General features: G+C 33.4%; 1 protein-coding gene across 1 annotated transcript in view; it reads right to left on the bottom strand.

Annotated features, from left to right (window-relative positions):
* The window catches only part of Blm (Bloom syndrome helicase), a 101,323-nt gene extending 93,236 nt beyond the window's left edge, over positions 1 to 8,087 (bottom strand). Inside the window, exons 1-2 of the mRNA XM_075364633.1 lie at positions 7,531 to 8,087; positions 4,298 to 4,524 (exon numbers count right to left, since the gene is read on the bottom strand). Of these exons, the coding sequence (XP_075220748.1) occupies positions 4,298 to 4,524; positions 7,531 to 7,643 (340 nt within the window). The 5' untranslated portion in view covers positions 7,644 to 8,087. The remainder of the gene's footprint in view (positions 1 to 4,297; positions 4,525 to 7,530) is intronic.
* Between the last annotated feature and the right edge of the window lie 11,556 nt (positions 8,088 to 19,643).

Raw genomic sequence — 19,643 nt, 5'->3', positions numbered from 1 at the left:
TTACCTTGCTTGAAAAGAAAAGGAGTAGCTGGACAACTGATATCTTGGAGTCGATGTTAAACTCAGTATAATGAGTGTAATGATATAAACGACTGGATTAAAATTTTAGGTAGTGATAAAAGATCCATCTCTCTTAATCATTTAAATATTAGATCCATAAGAGGAAAACATAATTTGAAATATATATTAATAATTATGACACTGATCTCATAATTTTGTCTGAAGTGGCTATTGATGAATATCCGGTTCAATGCTTCAATCTTGATATAATTATAATAAATGTTATAAATTAATGGATATTAATGGAAGTGATATACTTATATTTTACAGATATGGTTCAGACTTTATTAAGACTATTTTTGACTGGAATCTTTGGAACTTCTTCTGGGTGATTTAATTTTATTTTGAGTACTAGACAAATAATTATCATAATAAGTCTCTATCGTCCCCCTCCCCATCTAAGGGCTTAAGATCTTTTATTGGTGAATTGGAATCTCATTTGAATACCTGTGAACAAAAGAATTGTTTGGTTCTAATTGGAGATGCTAATATTAATCTCCTGAATGTAAATAATCCAAATGTTATTGAATAAGAAATGTTATTAGCATTACATGGTTTTATAAGACGGATTTATGACATTACGCATGAAGCTATTGAGAAGATAATTTGATTCAGTCATGTTTGGATCATAAATATATTAAAAACTTTTGTAATGTTATTAACAACTGGGTTATAAAATATAATATTTTGGATCACTACATTGTAGGTATTAGTTAGGTCTTCTGGTAATTTAGTTTTAAAAGATAGTTTAAAATTAATAAAAACGTTTTTCAATAATAAAGAAATAAATTGTGAATTAAAGAATCTTTTTAATAATTAAACACAAAATAATGATAATTTAATATATGATGATTTTGTTAAATGTTTAAAACTCTGTGAGATAAATACAACTATATCAAAAATTGACCATAATTTACAGTCTTGAACAAATAAACCAAGGGTAAATTCTACTATTATAAAAGTTATCTGGGAAAGAGATAAACGTTTTAGAAAATGGAAGAATACGTCAACAAATAGGCTTAGAAATGAATATATTAGGGTTAGAAATAGAAAGAATGGACTTATTAGGGACAGAAAATATAAATTTTATGAGTTGGAAATTATAAAAAAATTAAATCCAACCCTAAAAATTACAGCAAGTGATAAATAGTATTACAGGAAAAAACGCAGGATGACTGTCATAGTATACTTGATAAATATTTGAGATTTTGGGGTTCTGACAAAGATATTGCAACAACATTTGCTTATAATTTTGTACTAGTTGTAAAACAAACTCAGCTAACTTGTTGTGTTGATTTAAAATTTAATATAAACCCAGTATCAATTAGCTTTTATTTACCAGCAGCAACAAATGAAGTTATTAAGGAAATACTGCTACAAATAAATATCAATAAATCTCCTGGAATTGATTCAATTAGAGTTTGCGATAAGGAATATTGCAGATGAAATGCAATATTGCAGATGAAATTGCAGATGAATGCAAGAAATACATAGTAAATCATCTTAATAAATATCTGAATGAAAATAATTTACTAAGCAATTGTGAATTTATTTTTCAAAAAGGTAAAGGATATGGTAACCTGCTTGTAAATCTTTGTAATTATATTAATGAATGCTTGAATGATGAAAATCATGTTTTAGCTGCTTTTGTTGATTTCAGGAAGGCATTTGAAACTCTAAATCACTCTATCTTGATACAATGTTTGAAAGAGATTAGAAAGAAAGAACTTATTTGAAAATGTTAAGATTATTTAAAAAGCAAGTTTGTGGTAAAGATTGGTTTAGTTTGAGTGAAATTGATGTTGGGATACCTCGCATAGGTCAATATTGTTCTTAATATACGTAGATAAAGTCTACTACAAACTAAAATACAGTACGGCCAGGAAGTCAGCGTACCCCTAAAGTTAACGAAAAATGAGTAAGAATATATGTTTAGAACATACGGTATTTTCATTGGGGTTGGTTGACAATAGGTTTTTACAAGTCACACCTTCTGAGTAAAAGACAGTTGTGCTAAAATCGCTGAAACGAGTAGTTACAATGTTAAGGAGTGGTTAGTGACAAGTATATGGGTTCATGAACAAGATACGAATCAAACAATGAAGCTAATTAGTGATAAGTTTCGGCAACACTTTAATAAGCCGCTACCATGAAAAGCAACAATGTTGGCTTGGAAAAAACATGTCTTTGAATTAGGGAGTGTTAAAGATAGGTCGTGGAGTTTACAACAGTTAATACGGTTAGAAACATGTGCTCCTGTTGCAGTTTCCACTGAACAATCCCCAATGAAATCAACTTGTAAATGGTCAGCTGAACTTTGTACACTGCAGACAATAATGCAAGACCATATGAAAAAGGACTTGAAAGTTAGGCCATTTCATCCGATGTTCATCAATGAACTGTCAGATGCAGACATGGAACATTGCACTGCATCTTGCCAGGCTTCATTAGAAAAATTCCCCACTGTAGTGCACCATGGAAAGGTGCTTTTTACTGACGAATGTGCAATCTATCACAGTTTGCATCCCAGAAATGTGTTATTTTGGATGAAAGAAAAATCCTTTTTACGCGACAGAGTTGAAAAGAATTCCACTGCACGTCATGAAATGGGCTGGAATGACAGCTCATTATTTGTTGGTCCTTATTTTTTTTGAAGAGCAAGGGATGCACCAACTTATTTGGAGATGTTGGGGTCATAGTTAATACCACAGTTTCAAGAGAAAAATCTCACGGAACAAATATGGTTGCAGCAGGCTGGAGCACCTTTTTTTTTATCTATCAGTCCACATGTTTCTGAATGAAAAATTTCCAGGACATTGGATTGGCTATGGTACTTCAGCATCACCAGTTCTATTATCATGGCCACCATGAAGTCCTGATTTCACTACACCATACGATTCACTATGGGGAATTATCAAGGCATATGTATCTGCACGTTGCTACACCACAAATGAAGAATTGTGAGATGCTGTGAGGGATGCATTTTAGTACACTGTTTTTAGTAATATACAAATTTGTTTTGTTTTCCTTTTATAACAAATTTAGTAGTTGATATTTTTTGACCTATATGTCGTTTCTAAATATAATAATTTATAAGGTAGAAAGTTCATTGAAAGTTGCTCCCAGTTTATATATGTTACCAAAAGAAATGGAACATATGACAAATTATAATTTGTTTAAAAAAGAACTATTCAATGGCTAGCCTCTGAAACTGTATATATCTGGAATATCTGTTAATCTTAAAGCAACAAATAGTTAAATTCTTTAACATTTTGTTACGATTGAAATATATATTTTTATCGCAACCACTTTATGACATCACTAAATATTTTTCATAATTAATAGTATTTTATTAGAAAATTAGTAATTAGTACTAGTTTTTAGTAATATACAAATTTGTTTTGTTTTCCTTTTATAACAAATTTAGTAGTATACATTTTTATTTATTTTTTGTAATTATTGATGTATTTTGTTTTGTATTTGTATTTTTCAATGTTAATGTATTTGTAATGTATTGAATGCATACTTGCCAATAAGGCTTAGAGCCTTGGCAAGACTCAACTATGTAAAATGAGAAATAAAGTTTTTCTATTTCTTATATAAAACATAAAATACATACAAAAAGGAAAATATGAAATAAAACAAAGCACGTGTTGTACTAAAAGTGTGGAGCTTGTTGTATTAACTGACACACTCAAAGTTCGCATTCCAAGTGTCTCAGAAATAAAAACACTCTAAGTATGAGATGCATGAATCATATAAATACACATTCTTGACATATGTCATTCCAAATATCCATGAAAGCAACCTGCTAATGGTAAGTATTATAACAATCTATGGCAATGTATGAATGATAAATCAAGAAGAGAGTGGTATTTCATTAAAGACAATCTCTCAGTTCACACACCAGTAGTTGTAATGGCCAAACTGAGATTTAAATTGCAACCACACTAGCCTACTCAACAGATATGGCTTCCTGCAACATCGTTGGGCAAAGGGTATCGAGCTACATTGATTGAAAATTAAATACAACTGAACCTAAACAATTGCAGTTTTCTTTTTCATTTACCTTACTTGTCAAACTGCCATTACATTATCTTAAGACTAGTAAAACAGATTTTGCATCAAATTTCTTTTTACTGTATAAGAAAGATATAAAACATATGTAAAATAATAAAACACTAAGTATTATAAAAACACATCGTTAAATGAGTACTGTCCATAAAAAATTACATACCACATTTTTCAGCAATTCTTCTCTTCTGGGTAAATGATTCTTCAAAATCATCCATATCTTCCCAACCATCACTGTTAATATTATTTTTTTTATCACAAATAATATTATTTTCATTATCTGAACATGTAGGAATGGAATTAGATAATGTCTGTAGCTTAAGTTTCTCAATATTAATTTCATTATTACTGCCAGGTGATTTCTGCGACTTAAATTTCTCATTCTCTATACTGTAAATCAAGATACACAAAATTATTTAAAATTGGAAAAGGATGCTTCATATGTTAATAAATAAGTTAGTTTTTGTCTTTGGTTTTCCAGATGACAGTTTATGGCAACAATTTCTATTGTATATGAATCTCTGTACTTTATTCAATATGCTTCTTCTATACTTTCAAAACGCTTTCCTGTAAAAATAATTACCACAAGGGTACTACCAATTGCACAAAAAAGCTGTTTTACTGAATACAGAGTAGGTAGAGAAACAGACAAACATAGTTATGAGTTAGGTTAGGTTTTTAAATATTTTTTTTTAACACCAGAAAATTATTTCACTCAAAATCAATAAAAAAAAAAATAATAATTTTTATCATAAACATGACATCTGTAGTTTTAAAATGTCATTATGCTTGTTAGTCAGGGTAAGGTAGATGTATAATCTTGCAGAATACATTTTATACAACTTAAGGATCAATTATTTTGATAACTTATATTTCTAAGGGAAAAGGAACAGGCCATGACTCTTGCTAAACAATACCTTTTTACTTTATTTTTAAACAAATTAAAAAATTATTTACTTTTAAATACATGGAGCTGTGATTTCACAAGATCTTTACAGAAATGTTACATAGGTCTTCATGAGCTTTTTGACAGTTGTAATGTTAAAAGCAATGCCCATCTTGAAGTAATAAAGACAACCATTTAAGAAGTCAAGAAAATAATTTGATCTGTGTGATATCTCTTTCTTTAATATGTTACTGTTTTTAAAATTTTGTATAGTTTCAATTTATCTAATTGTTTCATTTATAATTAATGACATAAAACATCTTTTCTTCAAGTACTGTAATAAAGAATACTTTTTTAACAGATTATATATTTATACAGTACACATGTGTTTTCTTATTAATTTATTTTTATCAATCTTTTCATAAAATTAAAAATGAAGTATCATATTTTAAGTTTTAGATGTATTTTAAATAAAGATACAGTTGTAAAAAAAAACTTATTTATTAAATAATCATTCTACTTGATTTTACTGCTATTGCAACCAAAGAGCAGTAAAATACTCACATAACATAAAAGTCCACATAACTTTTGAACTATTGTGAATCACAAAACAAAATTTTATTCACCAGTAGGATACAAATAGACAACTCTACAACTGGGAAAGGGGTTAACAAATGGAAATTTATTATTATTATTATTATTTATTATTATTAAATTATTATTATTATTATTATTATTATTTATTATTATTAAATTTATTATTTACAAAGTTGATGCAAAATCAAAAATAAATAATCTTGGGATATATTGTTGTGATCATCATGTTAGTCATTAATAAACAAGAAAAAAAGTGTCGCTCTACTATTGTTCTTAAATTCTGCCATCTTTTTGTAGTAATAATAATGATAAATTTGTTTACTTTTTTCTTAACTTATAAATATTTTAAAATCAAAAAAATGACATATTCTTGTAGTTAGGTTAATTTAGTAAAGTTTTTTCCTCATTTATCCTCTAAAGTAATACCTTACAGTGGTTCTGGAGGCTAAACAGAATGAGAGGTCAAGGTAAAGATTAAGTTAATGTTAGGTTGGAAACACTTCCTTGTACTGAGTGAGCTTAGTACGACATCAACATAACCTAATGCTATTAAATTGGGCAATTTAAAATGTAAACAAAAGGGAATATTGATACAAATTTCCATACCTTGACTGTTACAAGAATATTTTTTTACTGCTAGGAGTAAGTTTTTGATTTAAAAATTTTTAAAGTCAAAAACCAAAATAAAGCAACACTTTTTTATATATATTTAGAATCAGTTCTGTGTACACAACATATGTCAAGCTTATTAACTTTTTGAAAGCATGTCCTCTTACTAAATAATTACTGAAAATTCTTTTTGCTCATAGGTAGGTAAATTTAAGCAGAACTTACTCCCGGTGAATCCTGTTGCTCTGTAACTTCATAATATATTTTTCTTGAAACCTTGAAAAGTCTACTTTAAGCATAATAAATCAAATATTTACAAAAAAAAGTACTTTTTCAAACAGAATTTTTACCAGTCGGTGTAGTAAAAATAAGCCTACATTCAAAATAGAGAAGGTAATTTTTTTTAATGGTTTTAGAATATTGCAGGATGCTAACAAGTATGGTAAAAATATAAAAAAAAAACACGAAATGAGTGAACAACCAGTGCTATGGAATTTGACATGTAATGTCATGTTATATTAACAACAGACTACACTAAATATTATTTAAACTGATAAGAGTTCTTAATCATTGCATTTAAAAAATATGCGATAAACTTTATAGAAGAAAAGCCTAACGATTATTATGTCTTATTTTTTACTTTGTCTTCTTCAACTATTGAAGTGACATTCAGGCAGTAAACCTCTTGAGTCCTTGGTTTACAAACAACAATAAGTACAATTGTAAGTCTAATTTTTATTTTTGAATCAAAAATTGTAAATAATTTGCAGGTTGTGGCAAAAAGTACTAAAAATCAATCACTCATTACAAAGTTACATCTAATAGGTCAAGTCAAGAATTCTTTGGCCAGAATGTGGCTATAGAGGAAACTACTGAATAGTTTTAAAATTTATTCCGCTCAGAAGAACAAATTTCCCATTATTTATCTCATATTTGTTAATCAACATAAAGTCTATTATTATACTTAATCATGTTTTCATATAAAGTTAGCTTGATATTCATTCAGTTTACCTTGCAAGTGATTAGGTTAATTTGTAAATATTAATGCAGATGCAACATCCACAGTTAAAATGTGCAATTTAAATACCAATGATGTTTTAAAGGCATAGGACCACAACTTAAAAGTAAATTTACAGAAAATAAGACTGCCAACCACAGTAACACCTAGAAAATTTACTTGCATAAAGTAAACAAAGTGTATGGAATTTCTTTATAACATTAATTTACTGAAGAGACCAGTAATTGACGTACTGACCAAAGATAGCTTAATTTCTAATTCACACATTTTTGTAATAATTACTTACACATTTACTGTAGGAACAGAAATTCTAGAACGTGGAACTTTGGGAACAAAACCTTGCTTAGCTACATTTCGATTATCCGACAAATGTTTATCAGAAACTAAGGAAGTAGACATGATAAACAGAAGTAGCTGTATTCGTTATAAACACTATTTTTCCAATACAATAACACTTCCAGAAAAATCACGCCCCTCAGATTAAATTAACTACATAGACACAAAAGTAATTCAACTTCTTCCCAAATAATAAATCATTTACAACATCAGGAATTAAACAGATTGCGGTTGAATGAATTATACTTTACACTGAAATATATTCTGAAATGATAAAAAAAAACCCGCCATAATAAACATAACCTACAAAAGCTTAATCAAATGAAGTAAAAATGCATTGTAGCACAAAAGAAATTGTTTTCACTACATCCAAATCATTTCAATACAAATGAGTAATATTGCACAAACAATTAATTTAATTTCTTATTGATATGTAATAAACCGATAAGAAATTTCAATTCAATTATTTGCCGCGGATAAAAGATCATCAGCACAAGAACTGCTTTATTGAATTAAGATCCTGCTGTTAGCAGTGATGTGAATAAAATATTTTTTGGTGATGGAAGAAGAAAACTTTAAATGAGATCTTTTTTCTTGTAAAATAATAATTCTGGTTTTTACTACCGAGTGTTATTTTACAAATTGGGAATACAATTTTTGTAGAAAATTGAACAGAAACAACTGCAGATAAAGGTAAGTTTTGATTCAGTAGGTCATGTGATTTCGTTCTTGTTCTACAACCATTATATTTAAAATCGGCTCCTTAAGTGGACCATAAGTAAATCGTTAGATAAGGAGCACATGATAATGATTTCTTAAGGAAGTCCCATAATAAGCAATTCATAATAATAGTTATCAGTAAGTAGTAATCTTAAAGTTCATTACAAAAAAAGAAAATTTCTGCTAACACTTCATAGTCCATAAAAACAAAATATTAATAAATAAATAAAACAAAAAAAAATCAATAAACAAATAAATAATAGCCCTAAACATCTTACGGACATAACGTTACATTCTTATTGACTTTTAAATTATTTTATTATTTAAATTATTTTTTATTATTTGACGATCGACTATTATGAACATAACAATTTTAACTTAAATTTAATTATAATTAAACATAGAGAATTATACACATGAATATTGAATTAACAACGCCAATAAAATCCCTGATGATGAAGAAGTGACTCCGAAAGCGCTAGGACACATATAGAAAATTGTTGGTAAGTGGAAACATTAATTTATACTGTCGCCGAATGTCTTCGACGGCACGTGGCACTTAATAACCTTGCAATAGCCCTGAGAAGGGCTGTTGTCGTTGATCGGCTTCGACGGCTCGTTGTAATTTATAAACTTATGATAGCCCTGAAAAGACCTGTTGGGTCCGGAAGCTGGTCTCCGGCGAAGTCGGGAAGTTGCGGCTCGTCAATTGAAATCAGACCGGGCTTCCCCTCAGCGGCAGTTGGGTCCCCACTACAGTGAGGCAGTGGTGGCCCCCATAGCCCCGCAGTGTCGGGTCGACGTCGGTCGTCTTTCGCCGGCGCAGCCAAGGCGGTTCTCCCCTAGCGATACGAGGTCGAATGTTCACGAGCTGTTAGGGAACTTGAGAGAATATATTCCTTTCTGGATCTCCGCATTAACTGGATGAACCGCGAGGAGTGGTCTATAGTGGTTGGTTTTCTTCGTGCCGGTGCGATGTGTAGGTCTGCAGATGGAGTTTAATCGATGTATTTGGTCGTGGTAGAAACCCGGGTGCCTAGGGTTCCGGATTAGGCATTGGATTGGTTGGAGGTAGGCGCATTGACATCGTGCCACGGTTATATTAGTTTTGTTTGTGAATCGATTTGGGGCTCCCGCTGGTGGGGGTGGCCGTGCCACCATCCCGACCGAGATCTGGATGATGACTGTGAGATGTAATCAGTTAGAGGGTCTAAAGACGACCTCCAGTAAAGCCCCTCAGAGCTTGGAACGGAGGGGGTGGTGTGGCGACCGGAACGTCACAAGGTGGGTGTCTTCCCCTTACGGGTTGGGATGGAGCGGGAAGGTAGCGTCCGCGTCCGGTGACTCTCTCAGCCGACCGGCCAGGCCTGCTGCTCCAGCGGGATGTTGGCATCCGCCGGGAGTTCCCACGTTGAGGCGGCCAGGGAACTTCTGTCTTCTTCCATCTTCTTGGTCTTCTCCAAGTGGTAGTCGACGATGAATTAAAAATTCACCCTCGTGCACGCTATTTTATTGGAGCCTGAGAGTGATGGGGCCGCAGCCCCACTATGGTGGGAGAACTGCGCGGTCATCTGCGCCGCGTGAGTGACGCGTACCAGCGCGTTCGTATACTGTGTTCCCGCTCACATCTTAGCTGCTACCGATGTCGTCCGCCGATATTAACTTAGGCATGTATAACAATACAAACAAATAAATAGTAAAAAAAAAATAAAAAAAATAAAGTAAAATAATATCACTAGACTTGGCATTGTCATTTATCAAACTGCCATTCAGTAGACCGTAAGTCAAGCACTTGGAGACGTTTCAACCTTCGGACGTTCCTGCTGTTATCATGCAGACTGACTGCTAAGTGGTTGACGTGATTTACAAGTCGTTGTAGTTGGTATTTAACACTGCGCTGTCTCACAACCTCACCAACCATCGGAAGCTCCGGATATTCATGAATTTCATCATTCCGTGTGAACCATGATGCTTCTGCAATTGCTCTCGTTACTTTGTTGTGGAAGCGTTGTATGATAACTATGTTAATATTACTTGCTGTTCTCCACGCCATAAATCCAGATTGGTCGTAGGATAACTTTGTAAATGAGAACCTTATTGGACAACAACATGAGGCGTGAGTTTCTCCGTAGCAACCAATGCAGTGACCTATACTTCGCGTTGAGTTGTTTACTTTTCTTCCTCGCGTTGACACTTCCAGATCAAACGCCGATCTAGATGAAGTCCTAGGTATCAGTTTGAGTTACTTTTAGTTACGATCCCACTAACAGAGTCCTCACTCTCTGTTTGTGGGATCAAGACACTACTTATGTTCACATTGGAACAGTCACCGTATCTCATGGCGAATGTAACATGCTTTCATTTATTCTGATTAACGCTAATCTTCCATTTTTTCTGCCATGCGCAGATAAGTCTAATGTCTAATGTCATTTGAAATTCGGGAAGGTCCGGTCGGTGGAGATCCGGAAGAAGGATAAGTAAAGAACGGTGCAGGAAATACAGAGGAAGGAAATTTCCCCATATAAACTAGTGTAGCACACTTTTCTTTTGTTTTTCGTTTGTTCTTTTGTTTTCGGTATCATTGTTAAATATTGCTTCAGAGGGGTGAGATGAGATGAATGATTTGAAGCGTGTGTGAGCACTTAGAATAATAAATGCTCACTCACCGGAAGAATATTCAAAATATTCTACCGGTGAGTGAGCATGGCGGGACTGCAGGATGGTCTTTAAAACGGGTAGGCGTGATACCCAAAAATATCACGGAGTCTTCGAGGTAGGTTCTGATCTCTTTCAAAAATTTACGTCTGAGGGCAGACTATTTATCGATTTAGGCTCCTGCCGAGTGAAAGAGTACGTGGACGTCCAAAGATGTTTCAAGTACTGCAGATATGGTCACAAGGCTAAATTTTGTAAGTTTGTGTTGGCATGTGTCCATTGTGGCGAGGAAGGCCACAAGCGTGACGCTTGTTCGCATAGGTCCTAGGCTCCGGCCTGTGCAAACTGTAAGAGGTTGCACAAGAATCATGAGCACCCAGTTAGTAAGGAGTGTGGTTTTTACGTAAGGGTCGTTACGTTGTACTTTAATTTCTTAGATTGTTACATTCGGTCAACTAAATGCCCAGGGTGCTTATGTAGTCCAGGTTTAGTTAGGTGAGATTGTAGAGAGACGGAGCCTCGATGTTGTCCTTCTACAGTACCCATAGGGGTGATCTGCCAGGCTTTCATAGCTGGAAACAGTTTTGTGTAGGGCATACCTGTATGTCTGCTATTCTGCGCAGGAAGTCGCTTGATAGTGTCTTTATACGGCAAGTTTCTGACGGACATCATGTTGTGGTCAGACTTGTCATTCGCGGACAGGCCCTTACAGTTCTCAGTTCATATTTCCAATACAGGGAGGGATTCCACTGAGGAACACCTAGCGAGATGGGATATGATCCTTCGTATTGCGAGTAATGGCCCAATTCTAATTGGTGCCGATGTTAATGCGAAGTCGCTGCTCTGATCAATGATCAGTGGTCTAATTGACAGTTTCATCGCGCAGCAAAATTTTGAGGTCTTTCATGTTGCAGACCAATTGGCCAGTTACGTCAGTACGGTTAAGGGATGAAGAGCCTTTTCAGGTACAAATATTGACATGACCTGTAGGGACATCCCAGGCAGGGTTGTTGACTGGTCTGTGGTCGACGACTGTTCTAGTGATCATCGGTTGATACCTTTTGAAATAGCAGCTGAGCTGCGTGATGGCCATGAGGGACACTTTCCTGTTTACCAGGAGCGCTTCCTGCATAGGAGGGCGGACTGGCCGAAATTCTCCTCTTTGTTGGAGTCCAGACTAAAGATTTTTTCTCGAGACCTTGACGGCCCCTGCCATTAGATGTCCTGGCAGAAACTTTCACCTCTACGGTGATGGCGGCGGCTGAAGCCACCATTTCTAGAGGCACAGACCGGGAACGTATATCTGGTTAGTGGCCTCGGAATCTGACAGCAATGAAGCAGTCTGTAAACCGACTGAGAAGGGCTGCGCAACGAGAGGGCGTTAGGGCGGGGGATACGCCCTTCCCTGGCGTACGGGCTGTGGAACCCGTAGATATTAACTGAATGGTTTCTCGAATAGCACTGAAAGAGGCATTGGGAATTGACAAACTTGACCCGGATATATTCTACCATCTACTGCCTATCATAAGACAGCCACTTGGCAGGCTCTTTACCGGGTGAAATAGCTGGGGCTGCTTCCCAACTTGTTTGAAAGTGGCTTTGGTGAGGGTGCTCGTAAAACCAGGAAAGTATTCAAGTGAGGTCAGCAGTTATCGTCCCATCAGCCTCTTACCGGTAATCGGCAAGTTGCTTGAAAAGCTGTTTGTGGAACGGCTCCGGGAAAGAATTGAAGTGAAATGTTTTCTAAATTGAGGCCAGTATGGCTTCATGAAAGGGGTAGGAACCGAGGATTGCATCTTAAATTCTCTTGCCGAGGTTGAAAGCGCCGACTGTAAATATATTTTGGCAATTTTTATAGACATGGAGACAACATTTCCTTCCGTGTGTTGGAGTTTTATCCTCTATGAGTTGGAACGCTGCAATGTTCCCGTAGCCCTGCAGACCGTAATGCATGACTATTTGTCTAATCGTGCGGCTCTGTTTAAAGATGCGCACCTGGCTGTGGAAAAAAACGTTAGTAGGGGAAGACCACAGGGTTCCGTTCTCGGTCCCCTGCTGTGGAATCTGGTATTTGGCAGATTTCTCGAATTGATATTCCAAGAAGGGGTCACGGCCCAGGCTTTCGCCGATGACTATCTCCTTTTAGTTAGTGATAATTCACGACCGCAGCTGGAAGATCGAGCGCAAGCGGCCTTGTCAATCGCCGAGAGCTCGATGGACATGCAAAATTTAACGATTTCTGTGCCCAAGACGAAGTTTATGCTTCTCAAGAGTGCAGACAAATTATCGTACAGTCGAGACCCCTACATTAAATATAAAGGCTGTGTATCAGTCGAGTGAGAGTTCATAAGTACTTAGGTGTTTTGTTTGATGAGAAGTTGCTGTTTAGCAACCACATTACGCAAGTAGCGACGGACGCCGTCTAAGTGATGTACAAACTTAGGAGGAATGCTCGGAAGGATTATGGCTTTCTGGCCGTCAAATGTACATGGTGTATCGAGGTGTCTTCCCCGAAAGCATGACCTCTTACTCGGTGCCCGTTTGAGCGCATAGTTTGCATATGAATAGAGCATTACCTCAAAATTTAAGGAGTGCCCAACACAGAGCCTTAATTATATGCATTGGAGTTTTTAAAACAACCTCCGACGAGGCTACCACCGTATTGGGAAAGGCTCTGTTTTCTCTCCCAAATATGCAACTAGGTCCGCAATAGTCTCGTACAAATATCTATTTCAGAAATTATCAAATATAACAACACTTAATAAGCATAGCTATACTACAAAACAACTGCTGATTAAATTTGATTAAACAACAGCTCATAATTAAATTTAATTATGAGCGGTGGTATTATACAGAAGGCTGGATATATAGTGCTATAGCTGTGGAAGGAAATGATGTATTGTAATCGGTCCAATTTGGGCATACGCAGTTTTCACTGGTTCTTGACGTTTTGACACTTAAGGTACCCAAAAAATCGGATGGAAATTTTTCGGATATTAATGTTCTTATGTACGTGTATTCGGTGTTGGCCTCTAAATCACCTTATATCTCCAGAATTACTGAACCGATTTTGACCAAACTTGGTCTGATTACTTCTATGTATGGGGCATTGATGCCATTAGATTTTCAAAGGTGTAAAGCTATACAGAAATGTCGCCCTCAATATCTTGAAATTTCGCCAAATTTAAGGTCATATTTATCTCAGGCACATTTGTTAACAATTAAAAAATAACAATATTTGCAAAAGAATTTTGCAAAATCACACCCCCACTCCAAAAAATGCTCAAAACTACTGCTATGTTGTGACGTCACAGGTGAGCGGTAGAATTAAATAAATGAATAATATTTAAAGTGTAAAAAAAGTAACTCGGTCTGTCTGTCTCAAACTCGATCGCCCGGTCGACTCGGTACCTGGTGCGTTAAGTTCGCGGCTACACCGGTCTACCTACCGTATATAGTCCAGGCGGTATCTGTTTTGAAATGGGCATATTTGGACTTTTTCTACACGATTCCTAATTTTTGCTTTAATGTCTCCTTTATCTAGGGAAATAGGAGAAAAAAATTAATATTTTTGTGATTTTGTTGAATTTTGTTTAATAAAAATTTAAGCACACCTTTTTCAACTAGGGCAAAACAAAATAATCATTTCTGATGATATTCTGGAGAAATTAAAGCAATAATTAGCGATCATATAGAAAAAGTCCAACCCAAAACAGATACTGTCTGGACTAACAGGCAAAATTTTTTGGGTGCAAGTTGTGAAATTACATTAGTTTAGTTAGTGCCGACTGTTGCCGCTAGTACCACCACACCTGCTTGAATTAAATGCGGTATGCGTGCACACTTTAGTTAAAATCAGTGAACTGAATAAATGAAAAAATATTATATATTAATTTATAATTAAATAAAATTATAAATTAAGTTGTGTATATAAGCCATGCATCAGAAACAACTATGTTGTTAGCATTTTTTTGTTATGAGTTACTTTTTTTCAGTTATTTTATTTTGGAAACCGTGATGAAAATGTGTTTAGGATAATTTAAATTACTCTCAATTTATGTGTTTCACATACAATCGCATAGCAGTATTTAATTGTTTATTATTAGGGTCTCATATTCATTAATAAATGTTTCAGTAAATTATTGCGATGATGACTAAATTAGTTGAGAATATTTAATCATTCCACAATCTTCACATTAACTGAAAGTTAGTCTTTGAATTTAGCCTCATTTACTGAGGTGTTTGAAAACAGTTTGTACTGCTTTTTACTACTATTTGTGTGTAAACATATTTTTTGACAAATAATGAACAGGTTATACATAATTTACATTGATCTGATACTGCTGATGATGTTAGCGCTGAATTAATGTGAATTTGACAAGAATTGTGAACCATTTTAAAAATGATATCAATCTTATACATTGTTTGCATTCATTTACTTTTTCCTGAATCAATGAAATGATGTTATAAAATAAAAGTGAATGTTATAAATATAAAAGTGATGTCATGAATGATGTTATAAAAAATGTGTTTTATCATTTTCTGCAAGATAAACTTCTGTAGTTATTTTTTCTTATAAACTTAAATACTTATAATCTTTGAATTTGAGAGCAGTATCCTGAAGAATAGCAGATTGTTTTTGTTTTTTTTTTGGTTTTTATAAGTATACTGATGTTTTGTACAAGTTTATTGAATTTGAAACTTTGTACAACTAATTATTTATCCTAATGATCCCTATCCTGTTAAAAAATAATATTCTATATTAAAAAAGTCATTAGCATGAATGTGAATTATTTTGTATTTATTACCTTCATGCACTTACCTTAATATTCTTTAATGTATAATATTGTACATAATTAATATATACTTTAATCACATTTATTTTTTGTTGCATAATTCTACAATGTTGCTCTGATCAAGGTTTTAATAGAGTTTCCCTTAATCCATCTAAGCAAATAGTAGGGAAATCCTTTTATATACATTTTGTAGCATAGGCTACCTATTCCTGTCATTATCTATTTAATGTATTATTATATTCCAATCAAAGTAAGGTTTATTTATTTATACCATACTACATTAAAGAAAAATTTAATATCTTACTTATTTTTACTACTTCCATTCAAAGTACTTGCATATTACCAACACTTATTTTACATGTTTATTAATGCTAAATTATATACCCAACTTTGTTGTTATTTTTTACAAGATGCAGACGTCAGTAAATTGATAGGTGGTGGTGTACTCATTTACTTGATAACCTTGAATATTTAGAAAAAAGTGAAATAGTTAAATTAACCTTTTAAGTACTAGCTTCGCGTACACGCGACGGCAGCGTGTATACTGTATACATACGCGTATACTTGTTTTTGAACTTTCCCGACCAAGTAATATCGTTGGTTTAACGCGATCAGTATATTTATTGGTTTACCAATTGCTGCACTCTAATGGCTTTATAAGTAACTATTTTTACTATCGATATCTTTATCTAATGCTGATATAAACGGCGAAGCAATCATGTTACCAGCCGCAACCTCAACTCATACGGAACGGCGGGAACGTGTACTCGTGTGTTACAGTTTGTAAGCGATGGCCGGTACAGGTTTGTTTTCATTTATTTCTAAACGAGTTAATATTGGCCTAAGGAAGAACAAGCAACTTGTTGAAAGGGTCTTCATTCATTCGGAAGGAATTACGGTAGTCTTCCTTTTCATTTGTTACTTGAATTTCACGCAATAAGCGAACGTGAGAATATTCGGCCCGCTATTTTAGCCAGTCTTTAACCCAACGTTTACGTTTAAGTGATCCTTCAGTAGCTAGTGCTATTACTATCGCTAAACACGCATTAGTTTTATATCCATGAACGCAAACCGAAAGTCCGAACACTACTACAGAAAGTACTGATTAAAAATATTCTCACTATTGATCGTGTGTAATACTTAACAAGTATTGATGGAGAGAGTATTGACAGTATTATCGTTCGTGTAAGGTCCGCTTTATTGTGATAATTAACGAATTATCAGGAAATAAGTGAAATATTATTAGATTTACTGGAGTAGAGCTATTAGATTTACAGGAATACAGCTCTATTATAGGTGAGTCAAAAAAACCTAGTTTGTGCATGCTGACTAGATAAATAACTTATTACGTAAAAGGTTAAGAAGAGTTATTTATTTTCTTTTACTCGTACTAACAGAAAATTAACAATGCCTAATATTTGTATTAACATCACTTTTTTCATTTTTACTTATTAATCTGTTGATTTTTATTGCAGAATATTTAATTAAGGGAAGAATTATGACTTTTTAACAAATAATCATCTGCAAGAAAGAAAAATAAGTCACTTATTTTATTGTGTATATTTATTAATGTGATATATTTTTACTACAAGAAATCCTAAATAGCTTATTTCCTCCTGTTTGCTGCTATTTTGAGCTGGTGAACTAATAAATGTTTGTTTAATTTTTTATGGTATACTATGAACGAAATTCAATTTTCAGTAGGCATTGTAATAGCTTATATGTTAGCCATATAATAGCTTAAATAATAGTCATATGAAATAGTTAGCCATATGTAATAGCTTATGTAATTTGAACTGGGAAATACACAGGATGAAACAGGTTCTAGGAGTGTAACTCCAGTAGTTTTTAAGATATCCTGTGTAAAACACAAAATTCAGTGTCAAAAAATAAGTATGTTTTTAGGTTTGTGGTACAATAGCTTTGTTAAATGACTAATAAATCCAGAAGATTTAGTAACAACACTTGTAGAGATTTTAATTCCAAGAGAATTAATGTTAAATACAGCTGATAAAAAATAAATAAAAACTTTTAAAAATCTGTTTTTTATTGAAGCAAAACAGATGAAAAATAGACAGAAAATCAAATTACTCTTTCTGTGCCTAATAAACTTTTTTTTTAAAAACAAAAATGCTAATTATACTGAAGATAATTTTAAAAGAAATACAAAATTTATAAAATAATTTTTAGCTGTGTATATTCAATATACACAGTATAAGACTACACTTCATTAACATTCATACATATCAATCTAACAAGGAATATGCCGATATAATTTTAGTTTATGGATTTTGTAACGGAAATTCTGAAGCTGTTCAACATGAATATCAGGAGAGATTTCCTGGAAGGCAGATTCCAAATACAAAACCTTTTTGTTCAATGTATCATCAATTACGAATGAAATTGTCATTTCCAATGTGTTAATTTTCTGTTGAATGCCAAGTGAATCATCATGTTAATGATGAACATTGTGTGATTAAGCATAATCCAGGCACTGGTACAAGGTGAATTTCATATCACACTGGTTTGCCAAAAAACAAATTGTGGTGCATCCTACAGAAAAAAAATCTTTATCCTTTCTATCTGCAGAAAGTTCAAAATTTGTGGCTAACATATTACTCCTGGTGGTTAAACTTCTGTCATTTTATTTCTAGACAATGCTGATAAGGTAAATTCAATTTTACTTACTGATGAAGCCACTTTTGCAAGTGGCTTCAGTGGATTCTTCAGTTCTAAAAACAGTAATTTATGGAGCGAAGATAATCCACGTGGTACTGTGGAAACCAGTTTCCAACATAGATTTCACATTAATGTTTGGTGTGATATTATTTATAACAAAATTCTGGGACCATTTGTTTTCAATGAAAACCTTACAGGAGGATGCATATGTTCATTTCTTGAAAAAGAATTTACCTACCTCTTTGGGAGGCTGTATACCATTACAAACTAGATTGTAAATGATTTTCCAGCATGATAGTGCAACACCATGTTTTTCTTTAGTCGCTGGAAATCACTTTAATGCTATTTTGTTAAACTGGATTGGACATGGTGAACCAATCAACTTGTTACCACAATCACTTGACACCGCTACATTTCTTCATTTACGGCCATATGAAAATGATAGTATACCAACAGAAAGTTAATAGTAAGGAAGCGTTAGTTATTAAAATATGAAATGCTATTGAATTTATACAAAACAATCCTGAGATGATACAGAAAGCCACCAGAAATATTTTTTTTCGTCGAGCAGTGCTATGTACATTGTGGAGGCAATTTCAAACAATTACTGTAACTGAGGTTTGGTATTCTGTTACCATTTATCATTTCATGCATTTTATTGTTTTTGTTTTACTATATTAAGAATAATGTTTATTAGGTACAGAAAGAATAATACAATTTTCTGTCTATTTTTCATCTGTTTATATATATTGTATACATAGGTACTTACATATTAACGCCACTGCAGCTACAGCTTTATTTAAAAACAAAGTAGTCAATTGGATTTCAGTGGAAAATGAACAGTCTTTATTAATTTTAATAAATGGTTATTTATATTTATTTATTTTATAAATATAATTTCTTCTTCTTTCTTTACTGTTTAGCCTCCGGTAACTACAGTTTAGATAATTCTTCAGAGGATGAATGAGGATGATATGTATGAGTGTAAATGAAGTGTAGTTTTGTACATTCTCAGTTCGACCATTCCTGAGATGTGTGGTTAATAAATATAATTTAACTTAATCAAACTTAACCTATGTTCGCTTTGCTCGCTAACCTTGACTAATTAAAACCGTAATTTTTTAAGTATTTATTTAATAAATTCAGTAATCATTGCAATTATTTATTATTTAAATAATCAAAACACTCCGGTTAATTAGTCAAGGTTAGCGAG

The sequence above is a fragment of the Lycorma delicatula genome, chromosome 4, assembly GCF_047948215.1.
Source record: "Lycorma delicatula isolate Av1 chromosome 4, ASM4794821v1, whole genome shotgun sequence".
Lineage (NCBI taxonomy): Eukaryota > Metazoa > Arthropoda > Insecta > Hemiptera > Fulgoridae > Lycorma > Lycorma delicatula.
This window is presented reverse-complemented; position numbering and strand designations above follow the sequence as displayed.